General features: G+C 42.6%; 1 protein-coding gene across 1 annotated transcript in view; it reads left to right on the top strand.

Annotated features, from left to right (window-relative positions):
• TMEM163 (transmembrane protein 163) overlaps positions 1-16,919 on the top strand; it is a 282,559-nt gene that overhangs the window by 164,584 nt on the left and 101,056 nt on the right. The window contains exons 3-4 of the mRNA XM_040474918.1: positions 14,673-14,716; positions 16,089-16,180. Coding sequence (XP_040330852.1) covers positions 14,673-14,716; positions 16,089-16,180 — 136 coding nt within the window. The remainder of the gene's footprint in view (positions 1-14,672; positions 14,717-16,088; positions 16,181-16,919) is intronic.

Below are 16,919 nucleotides of genomic sequence, written 5' to 3'. Positions count from 1 at the left end.
CAGTTGCTGCAAATGGAGAAAGGTGCTATTTGGGGGGCTTTGATTTTGGGAGATCTCTTATTTTGTGGGTGTTGACAAATAGTAGATGTATTTGATCTCTCACTGGAGAGCAGGCCCTGGTAGTCTAAAATGCCAGTCACTGCTCAAATCTCTATCTGCACAAGTTCTTTTTGGCTAAATCCAGTTTAAGTCCAAGACAGCAAGCAACCACATAATAACTCATCCACAGCGGCCATGTCACAAGGCATTAGGCTTCTTTCTTTGGTTGTGGCACATGAACCTCTATCTCCACTTTGGGAATACATGAAGGCACATGCACAGAGTAAGAAAACCAAAGCACACAAAAGGATATGCAGCGGAATGAAGGCATTCTTCCCACCTCCACTGCCAGTCACTCCTGAGGCGATCGCCATCCACAGGCTGTTACATAACTTCTCTGACATTTTATCTGCATATGTGTGTTCTTAATTATGTGTACATACGCACACACACACACACACACACACTTTAATAATCACTCTATTAATTGACTTCCTTTCATCACTCATTACATTTTGTATCATTACAAATCTTTTGAAGAGCTTATGGTATCATTCCATAGTATGAATGTACAATGACTTATTAAATTACTCTCTTATGAATGGCTATGTGGTTAATGATTTGCCGTTATGCGTTTGTAATAAACACTTTTGTGTGTATTCTTTCTGCACCTGTGCCAGTACAAGTACAGAATACATTTCTCAAAGTAGAACTGCTGGGTTCGCTGGATCTGTGTTATAAATTTTGCTAAACATTTCCAAGTGTCCCTCCAAAGAGGTTTTCCCATTGGCACTGCAGGAGAGAATTTGTATCCCCATACCCTCACCAACCCTTGGCACTTAAAAAGTTCTTTTATTCTTGCCATTCTGACAGATGAAATAAAACAGATGTTTTCTTTTATCCAATTTTGCCATCTTAAGTTTATTGGCTGTTTAAAGTCTTTTTGTGAAATTGCTAGTTCTTATCCTTTAGGCTCTTGGGGTATTTTTATTTTATTTTATGTTATGTTATGTTATGTTATGTTATGTTATGTTATGTTATTTTATGTTATTTTATTTTAATTTTTTGAAAGAAAGAGTGTGTGTACGTGAACGGGAGAAGGGCAAAGAGAGAATGTTAAGTAGGTTCTATGTTGGGCACGGAGCCCAACATGGGGATCCAACTCAGAACTGTGAGATCATGACCTGAGCTGAAATCAAGAGTTGGCCACTCAACTAACTGAGCCATCCAGCACCCCCTCTTGCTTTTTTTAAATGCTGATTTGTAAGTGTTCCTTTCTTAAGAACTAAAGTATAATACATGTACAGAAGAATGCACAGATCAAAATGAGAGTTTGATGAATTTTCACAAAATGAATGTACCTGTGTAATGACCACTCACACTTACTCATCTTTTTACTTGAGAAGACCTTCTTCTGTCCCCTCCCACTCACTATGCCAGAGGTAATCACATCTTGAATTCTACCACCATACGTTGCTTTGCCTGTTTTTTGAATGTTACACAAACAGAACCGTAAATAGATCATCTGCTCAGTGAATGCTTTATTTTCCTTCCTTTCCCCTTGTCATTATTTGTCGGGATTCATACATGTAATTACAAGTAGCTGTATTTCATTTATTGTCACAATTGTCTACTATTCCATAGGATGAATATACCACCAGTTTATCCATTCTACGGTTGAACATTTGGATTGTTTCCAGTTTTGACAATTAGGAAATGTGCTGTGTGAACTATGCTGCTGTGAATGGTTTTGTAAGTGTCTTTTCATATCCATATATATATATATATTTCTTTTGGGTATATATCTAGGAGTGGAATGACTGCATCGTAAAGTGTGATAATTTTTTATAGATACTGGCAGCCAGTTTTCTAAAGCATTCATACCAATTTACATTTCCACCAGCAGTTTTTAAGAGTTCCAGTTGGAACACATCCTTGCTAGCATTTGAAATGGTCAGCCATTTTTCTTCTGTAGGGGTATCTCTTTGTGATTTTAATTTTCTTTTCCCTGGATGCTAACAAAGTTGAGCATATTTTCATGTGTTTATTCATTATTTGTATATCATTTTTTTTTTCATAAGAAGCCTGTTAAATCTTTCCTTTTGGGTTGCTTTTCTTTTATTGATTTGTAAGGCTTCTTTACAATGGATACAGTCCATTGTTAGTTACTAGTATGTAAATATCTTCTTCCACTCTTTGGCTTGCTGTTTTGCTCTTTTAATGGGATCTTATAATGTAGTTTAATTTACTGATCTTTCCCTTTATGATTAATGTGTTTATGTCCTGTTTAAGAAATCTTGTCCTTCCCCCAAAGTTATGAAAATGTTCTCCTGTGTTATGAAATACATGTCTCAAATAGATATCTACTGTATTATTTTGTACTTATCATATATACCCACAGAACGTCTCCAGTTGTTTTTTGTGTATGGTGAGGTAGAGTCAATGTCTCAGTACCATTTATTGACAAGACCTTTCTTATCCCCAGTATACTTCAGCAGTGCCTTTGTTATAAATCAAGTGACCACATATATGTGGATCTTATTTTGTTCTGTGGTCTTTTGGTTTATCCTTTTGCCAATACTGTTCTGTCTCAATTAGCAGAAGATTTTGAAATAAATCTTGATATCTGGTTGTGACTGTCTTCCAGGTTTTTTGGTTGTTGAGTATTATCTTAGCTATTCTTGACTCTTCAAGTTCCACTTAAACTTGAGAATCATCTTATTCTCTCACAAAAAGCCTGCTAGAAGTTTGGTTGCTAATATCGAATTTTGTAATCTATGAACATTGTATATCCCTCCATATATTTAGTCTTCCTTAACTTCTGTCTGTAATGTTTTATTATTTTTCTAGGCAGAGGTATTACACCATTTTCATTAGTTTATCTCTAGATATTTGACTTTTTCTGTTCAAAATAGTATCTTTTTAGACTTGCATTTTCTCACTGTTGGTGACTAATATAGAAATAACTGGTTCTTGTGTGTTGATTTAGTGCCTGGTGGTTTTATGTATGCTGAATGCACATCTTAATCCTCTTTGCTTCTCTGATTCTGTCTGCCAGTTTGCCAGTACCTCACTGTTCAAAAACTGGGGCTGTATGGAGAGGTGGGCATGAAAGGAGCAGCATGCAGTTTTAATTTGAGTATCTTTTCCCAGGGTGCTTTACCTCTAATCTTGATAATTTACCTTGACAAGCATCTTGCTTCCTTGTGAGCAAGAGAAGACTGCATGGTCTGCTGTGCAACCTCTGCTCTTCTCTTTGAAAATGCCATTGGTTTTCCAGCTGCTTGGTACTTACACCAGTAGCTGTCTGAGCCCTTACTCCTTTAGTTTCACTTCCCTTTCTCTCTAGTGTGTGGATTATGGGGAAAAGGTTAAGGAGTGGCTCTGGATCAGGAGCCCCATCTAGTTACAACCAAACTTGTTATGCCTGTAAGTGGTTTGGCTATGCCTGTAATTGTTTGGGCTATAGATAAGCTATAGCATCAAATTGTGGAAAACTCTGAGCTCTGCCTAAGATTAGATTCAGGTATATTATCAGCTCTCAACATCTTCCTCAGTATAATGTAAATTTTAATGTATTTGTAGATTTTCTTTGTAATTGGGGCTTCAAGGTTGACCATTGGCTAGTTTCTTTGATCATTATATTTTTTCTCTAGCATTCCATGCTTTGGTGGGTTTTGTAGAGGAGAGAGGTAGGAAGGGAGGAGACAGAAGGTCTTTATTCTATCAGGTTTGACTTTTATTCTCCAAGTGATAATGCTGATGATCTTCTAATGGCTTTGATTTAGTGCCATTGAGTAAATATTTATTCAGCACCATTTCATTAAGCCAAATTTTTGAAGTCTTATTTAGTGTACTCCTCTTCCCCATAATATGTTCTTTTTTTTTTTTTTTAATTCCTTTAGTAACTCTTTAAACCAAAGAGGTCCATTGTGTGGTTTTATGTGTCAGATGAAGGGCCATCTTAGTGATTTTACAAGGATGACCTTAAGTGACAACATCTATGCTATTGCTAGCTCTCATTGCCCAGGACGTTAGCTTTTGGTTCTGGTGTGAATTAATCATTACATGTTAAATAAAAACCAGACAAAAAAAAAATAAAAAATAAAAAAATAAAAACCAGACATTACTATTAGGTTTAGGGATTACTCAAGCATTTATTTTTTCTTTTTTTAATAAGAAATTACTATTTTTAAAAAATGCTAATTTGTTTTGAGGGGGAGAGAGAAAGACAGACAGTGTGAGCGAACGCATGTGCATGAGTGGTGGGGAGAGGCAGAGAGGGGAGAGAGAATCCCAAGTAAGTTCTGTGCTGTCAGTGTGCAGCCAGACATGGGGCTTGATCTCACAGACTTTGAGATCATGACCTGAGCTGAAGTCAAGAGTCAGATGCTTAAGTGATTGAGCCACCTAGGTACCCTGCTCAGTAAACAATTATTGAGCACCAACTAGGTACTAGTGCTTTCACAGGCCCTGGGTATAGAGAGTAGAATACAATATAACCCCTGACTTAGGTTTTCATAAGCTGGTTGGGGAAGACAAGGATCATTTCTGTGTGGTACAAGATGAGGGCAGTAGAAGTGGGAGCCTTGGGTGGCAGAGGAGGAGTCCTGGGCCAAGTTAGATTCATTCTTCCACATGTTGGTGTCCAGTTTTCCAAGCACCATTTGCTAAAGAGACTGTCTTTTTTTCCACTGGATACTGTTTCCTGCTTTGTCAAAGATTAGTTGGCCATACATTTGTGGGTCCAATTTGGGTTCTTTATTCTATTCCATTGGTCTATGTGTCTGTTTTTGTGCCAATACCATACACTCTTGATGATTACGGCTTTGTGGTAGAGGCTTAAGTCTGGGATTGTGATGCCTCCTGTTTTGGTTTTCTTCTTCAGTATTACTTTGGCTATTTGGGGTCTTTTGTGTTTCCACACAAATTTTAGGATTGTGTGTTCTACCTTTGAGAAGAATGCTCGTGCAATTTTGATTGGCATTGCATTGAATGTGTAGATTGCTTTGGGTACTATTGACATTTTAACAATATTTGTGCTTCTAATCCATGAGCAAGGGATACAGGAGTGTTGATGCATAGGGACACATGTACACCTAAGTTTATAGCAGCACTTTCAGCAATAGTCAAATTATGGAAAGAGCCTAAATGTCCATCAACTGATGAATGGATAAAGAAGATGTGGTTTATATATACAATGGAATACTACTTGGCAATGAGAAAGAATAAAATCGTGCTATTTGCAGCAATGTGGATGGAACTGGAGGGTGTCATGCTAAGTGAAATAAGTCAGTCAGAGAAAGACAGATGGCATACTTTTTCAGTCATATGTGGATCTTGAGAAACTTAACAGAAGACCATGGGGGAAGGGAGGGGGAAAAATAGTTACAAACAGGGAGGAAGGGTGGCAAACCATAAGAGACTCTTGAAGAGAACAAATGGAGGGTTGATGGGGGGTGGGGGAGAGGGGAAAGTGGGTGATGGGCATTGAGGAGGGCACTCATTGGGATGAGCACTGGGGGTGTTGTATGGAAGCCAATTTGACAATTACATTAAAAAATTAAAAAAAATTTAAAAATAAATAATGGGCTGTGAGTGAGCATTCAGGCTTGCATTTCCCAGCAACTGCACTCAGAACAGAAGGCTAGAGAAGACCCAACTGTGAGGGTTCTGTTTTGTAAAAATTTCCCCATCTCTGTTTTCTATTGAATGAATGCTTTATTTACTAGGTGAAAATAGCAGTGTTCTGTGATGAAGGGCTAGTTAGTGCATTAAGAGGCATATTTCATCAAATCGTTCAGCAAGTCACCGCGATATCCCCAGCTCATCGCAACAGTAGGCAGCATGTAGTAGATACTCAGTAAACATTTGTTTGTTAAATGAAAGAATAATTGGTGAGCTCAGGCTGTCCGTGTTGGTCTGGAGAGGGTGGGTCGCAGGACAAGGTCTGAGTGTAGTCTGAGGATGTCCAAGCACACCCAGTGCTCACAGGCAACAGACTACTTTCTTGAAAGCCATGCTGGGATCACAGGGAACCACAGCACAGAGAGGAGTCAAATCACATGTAGTGGAAAATATGTAATTGACATTCAACAAGAACCCTGCTCCTATTATTTGTTCTGGTCAGTGAGGTCTTTGGAGTCCGTGTACCAACAATGAGGGAAGATGGTTCACTTGATTGAAGATAGTCCATAAATATTCATAAAAGTTAGGTAGCCAGGGCTTCAAGCAGCTTTCCCTCCTCTTCACTCCCTCTTCTTTGTAGAAGAAGCAAAGTGAAGGTGTGTGTGGTTGAGAAAACCAGCATGGCTCTTGGTTTTTTGTCCCTGAGCTGGTGCCTCCTGTGTGTGTGGTACTTCTGAGAACCTGTCCAAACTAGGTGTCTTCTGTTGAGTGGCGGTTGTCCTGCCTACATTCCGGTAACACTGACTCTAGTTCTGGAATGGGGGTCAGGTGTGTTTCATGTTACGCTAACTGAAGCAGGGTGAATATATTGTGTGTGTCGGAGGCAGTCAGGGTGCCCTGCTCTCCTTGGGGGGAAGACTCTCCTTGGGTTGTTTTCATTCTAATTTTTTTCATTTGTACTATTCTGTGCTAGTTCTTAGCTTTCTGGTTTTAGGGCTGTTCTTGCCCTTCCCATAGTCCTAGGTCTTTGCTATTTGCAAATGCTCCAAGTTCTCCTTGAAAGAATGGTCCTTATAGAGGCCAGTTTCTCCATTGTGCCCCATAAAGTGCTGTCAATCCAATTGCTGATGGAATGGCTGCCTGGTAACACAGATGGGCCTCAATGTATTGAATCTGTGTTCCTGTCCGCCTTCTCTCTGAAGACTCAGTTCACAGCAAGCTGGAGCTAAGGAGAAGTTGTTGTTTCAATCAGTCAATCAATCAAGGAATCAATCTGAATGCTTTCATGTGTTTACACACTGATATAGGTATGTAGGAGACATCAGGAAACAAAGCAGAAAAGCTTATGGACTTTGTAGTGCTTACATTCTAATGGGTCAAGGGGGGCATAATGGTATGCAATATTTATGAATAAGAAATCAGTGGGGTAGAAGATAATATGTGCTCTGGTTAAAGAAAATGTAGAGCAAGATCAGGGGGAACTAAGATGTGGGAACTGGGGCAGGCTTCAGCATTAAATAGGGGGGCCAGGACAGGCCCAGGTGAGCTTTGGCCAGAGACCTGAAGGAATGGAGTGGGCCATTTGCATCCTGGGGTAGGAATGCTCTCTGCTAGAGCCCAGACCTGGCAGGAGGCCAGTGAGGAGGCCCCTGGGCTAGAAAGCAGTGAGCTGGTGTGGCTGTTGGTGGGGGGGAGGTCAGTGCACGGGGATTTTGGCCTTTACATGGAGTACAACAAGCAGAACCACTCTGGCTGCATGTCATGGATGCAGGGGCAGAGGTACAGGCAGGGGGGATGGCTAGGAGAATATGAGGAGTCTAGGCAAGACATTTTTGCGGTTGCCCCTTCTTACAAACCTGAATGCAAATGTATCTTTCATTGTAAAGTGGCCCAGGCCACTATTAAATGACACTTGGACCTCCACAGCACTAGCACAAAGGCAATATTCTCCAACCTCTTCAAATCCTCTCTTGCTGTGGGTTACAGATGGTCTTGTGGGTATGTAATTGGGAGAGGGAACATCTGGCCACTTTCTATACATGACCACATACCTCTAGGTCATGTCAAAGAGAGAAGGAGAGTCTCACGGTTATCCCTGGGGTCTTGGCAAGGCTTTGCTTGTCTACAGGCTGACAGAGCCCAGGAATGTAGGGGGAAGTGTCCATAGCAGGCCTGGGACTAACTAATGGGTCTCCATTCTGGGGAAGCTCTACAAAAATGATAAAGGCTTTAGCACCTAGTCCATGGTAGAGCTTGTTGTAAATTCCTACTGTAATTTACAGTAGGAAACACCAGAGGCTACTGTCCAAGCAGCACAATGACTGGCAGGCATTTTGCTGAGGACTACAGATATGGAGATGAATCTACTGTCCTTTCCCTTAAGCTGCTCGTGGGCTGCATCTAAAGTCCCATAATCAAGCCTGCTGGGTCAGCTAGATAGCAGAGGTGACCAGGCAGGTAAAGGAGGCCACCTGGGTCTGATGCTGCAGGAGAGGCAGGTGACCAAGAGCACATGCCCTGTCCAGCAATGCCCTCGCTGGGAGAAAGGGATAGACCCACACTGGCTGATCTCAGGTTTTCTAGAGAAGCCAAAAATCCAGGTCGTCTTCTTCTTTGTTTTAATTTGTGAAGTCTCCTGATTTAATTTTTTTTAAGGTTTATTTATTTTTGAGAGAGAGAGATGGAGTACAAGTGGGAGAGGGGCAGAGAGAGAGGGAGACACAGAATCTGAAGCAGGCTCCAGGCTCCAAGCTGTCAGCACAGAACCCAATGTGGGGCTCGAACCCACAGACAGTGAGATCATGACCTGAGCTAAAGTTGGACCCCCAACCGACTGAGCCACTCAGGCGCCCCATGAGGTCTCCTGATTTTAAAATGGCAGTAGCCAACTCTAATATTTGAAGAGTACTATATAGGTCAAACAAAAACTTTCAAATTTCATCCTCTGGTGGCCCTTTTGCCAACTCTGGTCTAAACAGATAAAATACAAAGTCAAGTTGCTATGCTGCAACTGAGGAGGAGTAGTCTAATGGGCAAAGCAGTTTTGAGTTTTCAAACCACTTCTCCCTCTTTTCCGCCAGTGATAACTGAATTCAGCATCCTATCGCAGATGACTGTAGTCTAATCTGTGCGTGAGAGAGTCTGGAAGTTATTGGACGCTCTGTGGAAGTGAGTTGGAACGTAGATCAGTTAATTTTGACTCCTCTCAGCTCCACCTCTTCTGCCGTCTAGGCAGTAGCAAGCACGATGAAGGTGGTGATAGAAAGAATTCTCAAGTTGGGTTAATTTTGAAGCTGTGGGTGAGGCGGTTGCCAGGTGTCTGAGTGACAGAGATGGTTTAATTAAAGTGGGATTGATTTATTAGCGCTTTACTGGCCACATAATTTAGCAACTCGGAGGTGTTACGAGGCCTGGGGTATTGCTAAAGAGTGCTAAGGCTCAAGATAATTATTGCCTTACTTAGGAGAGAATGACAGATGGGACCTCATTGTTGCTGTAAATCTAGCCTGCAATGGAAATGGCATTCTTTGTGTAACGTTGTTGAGGGGCTCTCTGGCTCAGACCACAGTTGCCTTGCTGGTGCTCCCACCTCTCTGTGCATTTCCAAGGCACTTTGAACCTCCACACCCCTTTCTCAAGCTTGGGGCTTATTCAACTGCGTGATTTGCATTTGGCTTTGCCCTAACAATGGGTTGCCTGGGTCTGCTCCGTTTCCCAGCTGTCTTTCTGTTTGAATTTTGAGTTTTCAGCCTGATGGACTTTCTGGCCCATGTGTGACTTAGTCGAGGAAGGTCTTTAACCAGACCTGTATAAATATTTATTTAAGACTTCTGTTGTCTGTGTGCTTCTGGGAATGTAGCTGTTATTACCCCTTCGACACAGAAATGAAAGTAGAGTGTAGGACAAGAGAAAACCTGGGAGACAGGAGGTTCCATGGACAGAGAGGGACATTTTACTTATGTGCCACACCCTGGCTCACCTGACCCTGATGTGTGCTTCTGCAAACTCTTGGGGACATTAGTAGTCCACTCAGGTAGGTGATTTAGCTCAGAGAAATGGATTTCAGAAACTGAGCTGTAATGAAGACATGTATGATAGTACGTTTTCCTGTTAGCCAGAAGCCCTGCAGCCTGCCCCCCAGTGTACATCATAAATCTGATTTCTGCTCTTCTGTTTTAGATCTTTGGCTATATTGTCAGGCGTTGGGTAATTTTTCCCCCCAATAAAATGGATTTCCTTTTTCTAATTTGAATGGCCATGTATGATGGTTGTAGAAAAATGTGGAAAATACAAAAAAAAATTGATAGGAAAGAAATCCATTCAAATATCCCCACCCACCAAAGACTGACCACTATCACCATTTGAGCTTTTTTTTCTAGTTGTTTGCAATGCATCTTAAAAACATGGTTGTACTGTAAAGCTAGTTATACACATGTATTACCCTTTTCTACCTCATATTTTTGCTCAAACAATAAGGAAATCTATTATTTCACATAACTTTCCTCCACTCCTTCTTGCATCAGGCAAAATGGCCTCACACATACCAGACATTCTATTTCAGGGCCTTTGCACTGACCCTTCTTGTTATCTGGAAGGTTCTTCTTCTAGGTGATTGCATGGCTCACTCCCTCACCTCCTCCACGTCTTTGCTCAAATGTCATCTTTGCAGTGAAGCCTCTTTCGACCTCCCCATTAAGTTTTCACCTGTGCTAGCCAGATGCCTCCTGACATAGGCCCATCCTTTTTCATGGCACCCAGTGTTGATGACACCTATCATGCCACCTATGTGTTTATTATCAATATCATTATTCTAACTAATGTGCTCATAGAAGCATTAACTAAATGTACTTTTTGTCAGCATTTTGAAATATCTTACATGTAGCTTAATTTTTTAATGGACTGTACTTTAATCATCACCCTGTTACTGGACTTTTAAATTGCATCCAGTGTTTTGATCTTATAAATTACATAAACCTATGATGAGCCTTTTGTGTATAAAGTGTTTTTCCATATCTTTTTTAAAAATATGTTTTTATTTTTGAGAGAGAGAGGAAGAGAGTGCACGAGTTGGGGAGGGGCAAAGAGAGAGGGAGACACAGAATAGGAAGTAGGCTCCAGGCTCTCCACTGTCAGTACAGAGCCCAGTGTGGGGCTTGAACTTGTGAACCACGAGATCATGACCTGAGCTGAAGTCGGATGCTTAACCGACTGAACCACCCAGGCACCCCATAACGTGTTTTTCCATTTCTTAGTCATTAAAAGAGATTCTTGGACATGGGATTACTGAACAAGGTAAATTGTATTCAGACTCATGGCTGCAAGTGGTACAAACTCAACTCAAGCTGACTCAAGCAAATTAAAGGAAATTACCAGCTGACATATTTGAAAAATACAGGGGTAGACTTCAGTTAGGGCTGATTCCAGAGGTTCAGTGCATGTTATCAGGGATCTGATATCCTTCATATCTGCTTTCCTTTGTGTTGGCTTCATTCTAAGTCAGTTTCTCCCCATTTAGGACAAAATTGCTACCTGTAGCCCCTGTTTTCATGCTGCCAACTATACAGTCCCATATCGGAAAGACATCCCCTTCCCAGTATTTTTGGCACAAACTCCGGACAGGTTCTCGCTGGCTCACATTGAATTGTGCCCCTCTTGAATCTTTACCTTTGGCTGTGGGACAAGGGTATATGAGAGTGGAGCTGATGATGTCATTCAACACAAACCACACACGCTAAGGATAAGGACATAGCTCTCCCCAGGGGAGACTCAGGGTGCTCTTACCTCAATGGGGAATAGATGTGGGGAAGCCCCCAAAACTACAGATCTTCATTTTACTTAGGAACATTTTAGGAACTCTGTGCCTTCATAGGGGAGAAAAAAAAGGCACGGAAAATGAAGGGAGTCCAGTCACATCCTAAGCATGCATGTTTGGATGTGCGAGGCCAGCCCAATCAGATGGTGGTCTACTGCTGCTCTCTCCAGGGAAAGGGAAGCAGGCGTGAAGGGGGAAACGCAGGCCTCGGCTCCCTGGGGAATGAGGCTCCAGTGGCCTGTGATTGCATGCCTCGTCGGCTGTTGGCGGCCACTGGCTCCCGGAGTGCATGTTTAAATTATGAGCAGTGGAGACAAGTTCTAAATGTGAGGAGCAGAAGTGTTCTGGAAAATTTCCCTAGGGTGTTCTGATAGCAATGCTCTCTGGATGAATTTAGAGGCTCCTGACAGTAGGGCACTCCATTCCAGAGCAGCGGTGGTGTTTGTCATGCAGGCCCCGCACTGCCAGCTGACAGCCTCAGCAGCTTCTGTGGCCCTTGCCTTGACCCAGAGAAATCTTCGTAAGAGAGCTCTGCTTCACGGCAGCCCCACTGCCTTCTCTCTGTGCCTCTTGCCAGGTGGCAGCATAATTTTGAGGTCGAAAGCGTTCTTATCTGTCATCCACTGTTGAATGTGCACCTGCCCTCAAGGTATTGCTAGACTTTTGTTGGACCTGTGGTGGCTTTCAGCTACCCTCAGCCAAGTATGATTGTGGCTCCGGGGGCACCTGCTTTGTAATCCCTACCTTGGTGGTCAGTCATCTTGGCTCTGGTCTGCTGTTCTCCAAGTGGGAACTGCCCACAAAGGGAAGCTGTCAGAGCCAAGGCCCTGTGGAGGGCCCCTCAGTGTACCCCAGATTCCCCACACAATTTAGCATTATCTCCCTTTGCAGCTTATCAGGGAGATCAGATGGAGCCAATTTATAAGTAAATGATTCATGTTAGTCCTTCCCTTCTGTGAAGGACTCTGGTTAACCTGGAGCTCTTAGTCAAACTTTCCTTGGTGCACGGAGGATAGAATAATATTAATATTCCACTTGTGCTCTAATTTATTCATCCCCTGGGCAGGCTTGAGGTACTCACCCAGTCAGAACTTTCCATATGATTCTGAGAAGGTTTGAAATCATAGACACTGACTCCAGCTGAATCAGGGAAACCCCTCATCAATGGCCATCTCCTTTGTGGTATTCCAGAGTCTCTAAGGTAAAGTTCCTTGAGTTTGTCAACATAATCAACTGGGTGTACACCTCTTTGAAATCTGTAATCCACTGTGTAAATGTGTGGTCTTACTGAATAGCTGATTAAAGCTTTTTACAGTAACCAGTAACAGTTTACCTCTTGGGAAAGCAGGCAGTCTTCTGGGATGGCAAATGTGGTACTTTATCCATTGTGCCCTCCATTCCATGGTGCCCAGGGCAGACAGTGATGGGTGGGGACAGTGCGGGAGCTCTTCTTTATCTGCTGTGTATATTGAGCATCTGGGCAAGATGTTAGTAGGAGCTAAAAAGGTTTCCACTGCTGATGAACAAGTAATCCACAAAAAGCACAGAGCCAAGATACTGTAAAAACAGGCTGTAAAGTAAACAAAACAAAACAACAACAACCCAATACTTGTTTCTGTGAAATTTTATGAAGCTTAACAAGTTACTGAGAACTTGGTGAAAGTTAGGCTTAGCGTCCTCTAGTGTATCTTGGTGCTCAGTGCAATTCCTCAAGGGATCTCCTGCTATATTTGCTCATGTCAATGTGGCCTGTGAGTTGAGTTCTTTGGGAAGAGCCAGAGCCCCTTTGCATCACCACGGCTGTGTTGCCCACAAAAGCTACACCCCATCACTGCTCACAGCTGGCTCTGCCCTTCTCCTTATGCCCAGGAACAACGCAGGGATAATGACGCAGCTCATTGCAAGAGCCAGAGATGGTTGGGAATTGAATGAATTGCATTGGTCTTACACAGCCTGAGGGCTGGAGTGTAGCTGACTCCCTGGAAGGGCTTGGAAATGTGAAGAAGCCAGTGGTTCTCTTGCCCCAGAATTGTATTTACCCTATGTTTGTCTCTCCACTCCTTGGTGTTTATAGCAAATGATGGCCAACTCCACTTCTGTGTTCTTAGGTTTCAATTCTCACAACATTAATCAACCATCTAGATTCTCTCTTGGTCTCAATTCTTAATTCACAGAAAATGAAGTATGCTTGGTTCACATTGGGTCAGATGACCCCATAAAAGCTGGGGGCAGGGGCACAAAGCACAATATGGCTGTCCAGGGCCCATTCCTGGATGTTATGGGGAGGACAGAGAATGGGGCCATGTGGTGAGCTGAGTTGGGGCTCAAATGGGTATGGACCTCCATGCCCCACACCTACGCCTCACTTACTCCATGAGTCAATGTTTTTCATACCTGTGCCCAGGACAATCTACTTCAAACCTTTGCTGACCCACTGGGTAGGGTTTTATTCTTTGTTGGAGGGTGGACATATGCTTGATAATATGGCTTTAGTCAAACTGAGAACAACAGTCTTTGAGGCTGGACATGGGCACAGAACAGATCACAGAATTAGACAGACACACCACTCAGTTAACTTTCCCCCCAAAAAGGTAGATACATTTTTGAACATGGAGAAATGTCCTTATTACAACTTGTAGACATCTCTTATTTGTAGACGTCTCTTGTTTAAGATCATTTGCTATGGTTTTTCCAAACTGTTTTCTTGATGCCTACACTGGATTTTCAGCTCTGATGGGAAAGAGATTTCTCTGAACTGTGTTAGCAGTGGCATGTGTGTGTAGATACCTCAACTAATTACCTGATGATGGGAACATTGTGGATGGTGGCACTTTTACCCTGGCAGTTTCATGTGGTTCCCAGCTCTCTGTTCCCAATGGCTAAAGTCTCAAAGTCTCAGCAGCCATTTGATTGACAGGTGCTTGGGCATTTTCATTCTGAAGCCAGCCCTTTGGTGCTAGAGGACGCAGTGGGAAGGGTTGCTGTTGCCAGTGGAGTCCACAATCTTTTCACCTTCACTTTACTTTTTTCAGTTCATAGGGTTGACAAGTACAGTTAATTTTTAACTTAATGCTCTTGGAACTTTTCCACTGATGTTTAAAAGGCCCTATCAACTATATTAATATACTCATAAATGAGAGAAAATATCCATGAGGTCTTAAAATATGCTGAATAATATTTTCTTTCTTTTTAGCTGTCTCCGTTATGAGGTACAGCGCCTCTGCTTTTGGGTTTGCAGTAAGTAACCTGAAATGTACTTTTATGAAGTTTTGCACGTTTTTCCTGAGCCCACAAATCTCACTCTGGGCTGGCAGTTCCGAGGGTGGTTAGCTGAAGAGAGCTTAGCGTGACAAACCTTTTATGGAAATAGCTTCTATAAAAAAAAAAAAACAAACAAAAACTACAATTTTGAAGGAAACAACAATGATACTCTACACGTCTCCAGAACAGATGAGGGGACCTCATTTTGCACACCTGGTTGAGAGGATGGTTTTAGCCTGTTTTTCTCCCTCAAGGTTGTAGGTTTGAAAGTGGGTACACACTGGAGTGAAGCATTTACTGGTACAGGCAGAGGTGTTGGGGTTAGGATTGGGGCTGCTGGCACTAGACAAGTCAGTCTGTAGCCCCATTAGGAGTAACCTGGGTCCTGAACCTGTTTCCTGATGGGAATTGGTCAAACAGGTCTCAGATGTTTTATAGGCTAGGCATGTTGCAAGCTTGGGTGTAGTTTCCCCACATTCCTTCAAGACAGTGCTAGTGCTTGGAGTTTTCCAGCTGAAAAGTGAGATGTGGTGCAGTGACTCATCTGGAGAGCTCCAACATCCTCCTATGTAGCTTTAGGGTTTCCTGTACCTGAGGGCATGTATTCCTGTTACCAAACCCACTTCTGCCCTTTGATGTGAGAACTTGAAGTTTTGGAGGTTGTAGATTGTTTTCAGAACCTTTTGAAAGGTATGGACAGTCTCTCCAGAAAAATGCCCCCCCCACACCCACCCCTCCCTTTTATCCCCTTTCTTCTGTCTCTGTCCCTCACATGTTCACTCATTCATTCAAACAAGAGCATTGAATTTTGTATACAATTCTGAAATGTTAGATTTCCCAGAATCCTTGGGGTATCTCACCCTGAACCTTACTCTCAGTCTCACCCTTGAACCTTATATAGAACAATCGCATGGAGAGCCGGAAACATAGAATCCTCATCCTGAATCTTTTACTTGGGATGTAGGGGAAAGTGCTGCAATTATTTTTCTGCTGGGGGATATGGGTCAGAACAGTACAACTCTCCCCATATCTCCCTGTATCTCCAGAGCGCTAGAAGCTGGGCCCAGGGAGCAGAGCCCACTGCACCACAGAGTGTGCTTTCTCAGTCCGTGGGAGCAGTGGGAGGTCTGAGGAGAAGCCATGGCACTGCCACCAGGCCGGCATGTCGGGCCTCAGCTCCATATTCCCAGGACCCAACATGAGGATGATGAGTAGCCTATATCATGATGATGTGAAGCTTCTTTGCTCTGAGATCACTGGCTCAGATTCCAAGCCTTTGTGTCTTGTGTCTTCACCGTCATGCCTTTTTCACGCTGGAAAACACTAATGCCATGTCTCCTTCTCCTAGTTTGATGCCATCCTCGACGTCCTGTCATCGGCGATTGTCCTGTGGCGTTACAGCAATGCTGCCGCTGTACACTCTGCCCATAGGGAGTACATGTAAGTGGATTTTTATCTTGTCCCAGGCTGCCGAACCCTTGCAAAGGAAGGCCACGTAATTAGGCTGTCAGCATAACTCACCTTGCAACTTTGGTTCCAGGGATGAGAATGAAGACCCAAGTTTACTTTGAGCATGCCTGCTGTGATATCAGCCGTATGATAGGCACCTTCTGGGATGGTCACAGAGATGGGACATCCTTTTTTATAATTCTCCCTGTCCTCTGCTCTTGAGTCTGGAGTGAATGTTTGTATGCTCATTTGTCTGTCTTTCTGTCCATCTATGCATCGATCTACCTATGCTTCAATCCATCCATTCTTCCATCCTCTTTCTCTATGTGTTTTTGGAATCTTTTTTCTCTGGAATTTTCATGTTTTTTTTTTTCTTTATAAGTAAGATGACTTTTCCACTGTAATTTATGGGAGATATCTTGAGGGTGTTCTAGATTACCCTACTGGTCTTACATTCCTCTATTAGAGGGTGTGGCTTCTCCCAGTCTCTACATCCTGTGGGTGATGGTTTTGTCTTTGAGGAATTTGAGTTTGTGACCATAAAACACATCTTTTCCAACTTGCATCTCTTTATTCCATTTTAAATCTCCAGGCTGATAGCACAGGTTCCAGAGTTAGATATCTTGGCTTTGAATCTTAGTTTACCACTTGCTAGCTCTGTGACCATAGGAAGTTGCTAACTGTTCTATGCCTTGTTTCCTCATCTAGAAAAGCAGAAAAACAACAATAA

This window comes from Herpailurus yagouaroundi, unplaced genomic scaffold, assembly GCF_014898765.1.
Source record: "Herpailurus yagouaroundi ecotype Mexico unplaced genomic scaffold, PumYag 140, whole genome shotgun sequence".
NCBI classification, from domain to species: Eukaryota; Metazoa; Chordata; class Mammalia; order Carnivora; family Felidae; genus Herpailurus; species Herpailurus yagouaroundi.
This window is presented reverse-complemented; position numbering and strand designations above follow the sequence as displayed.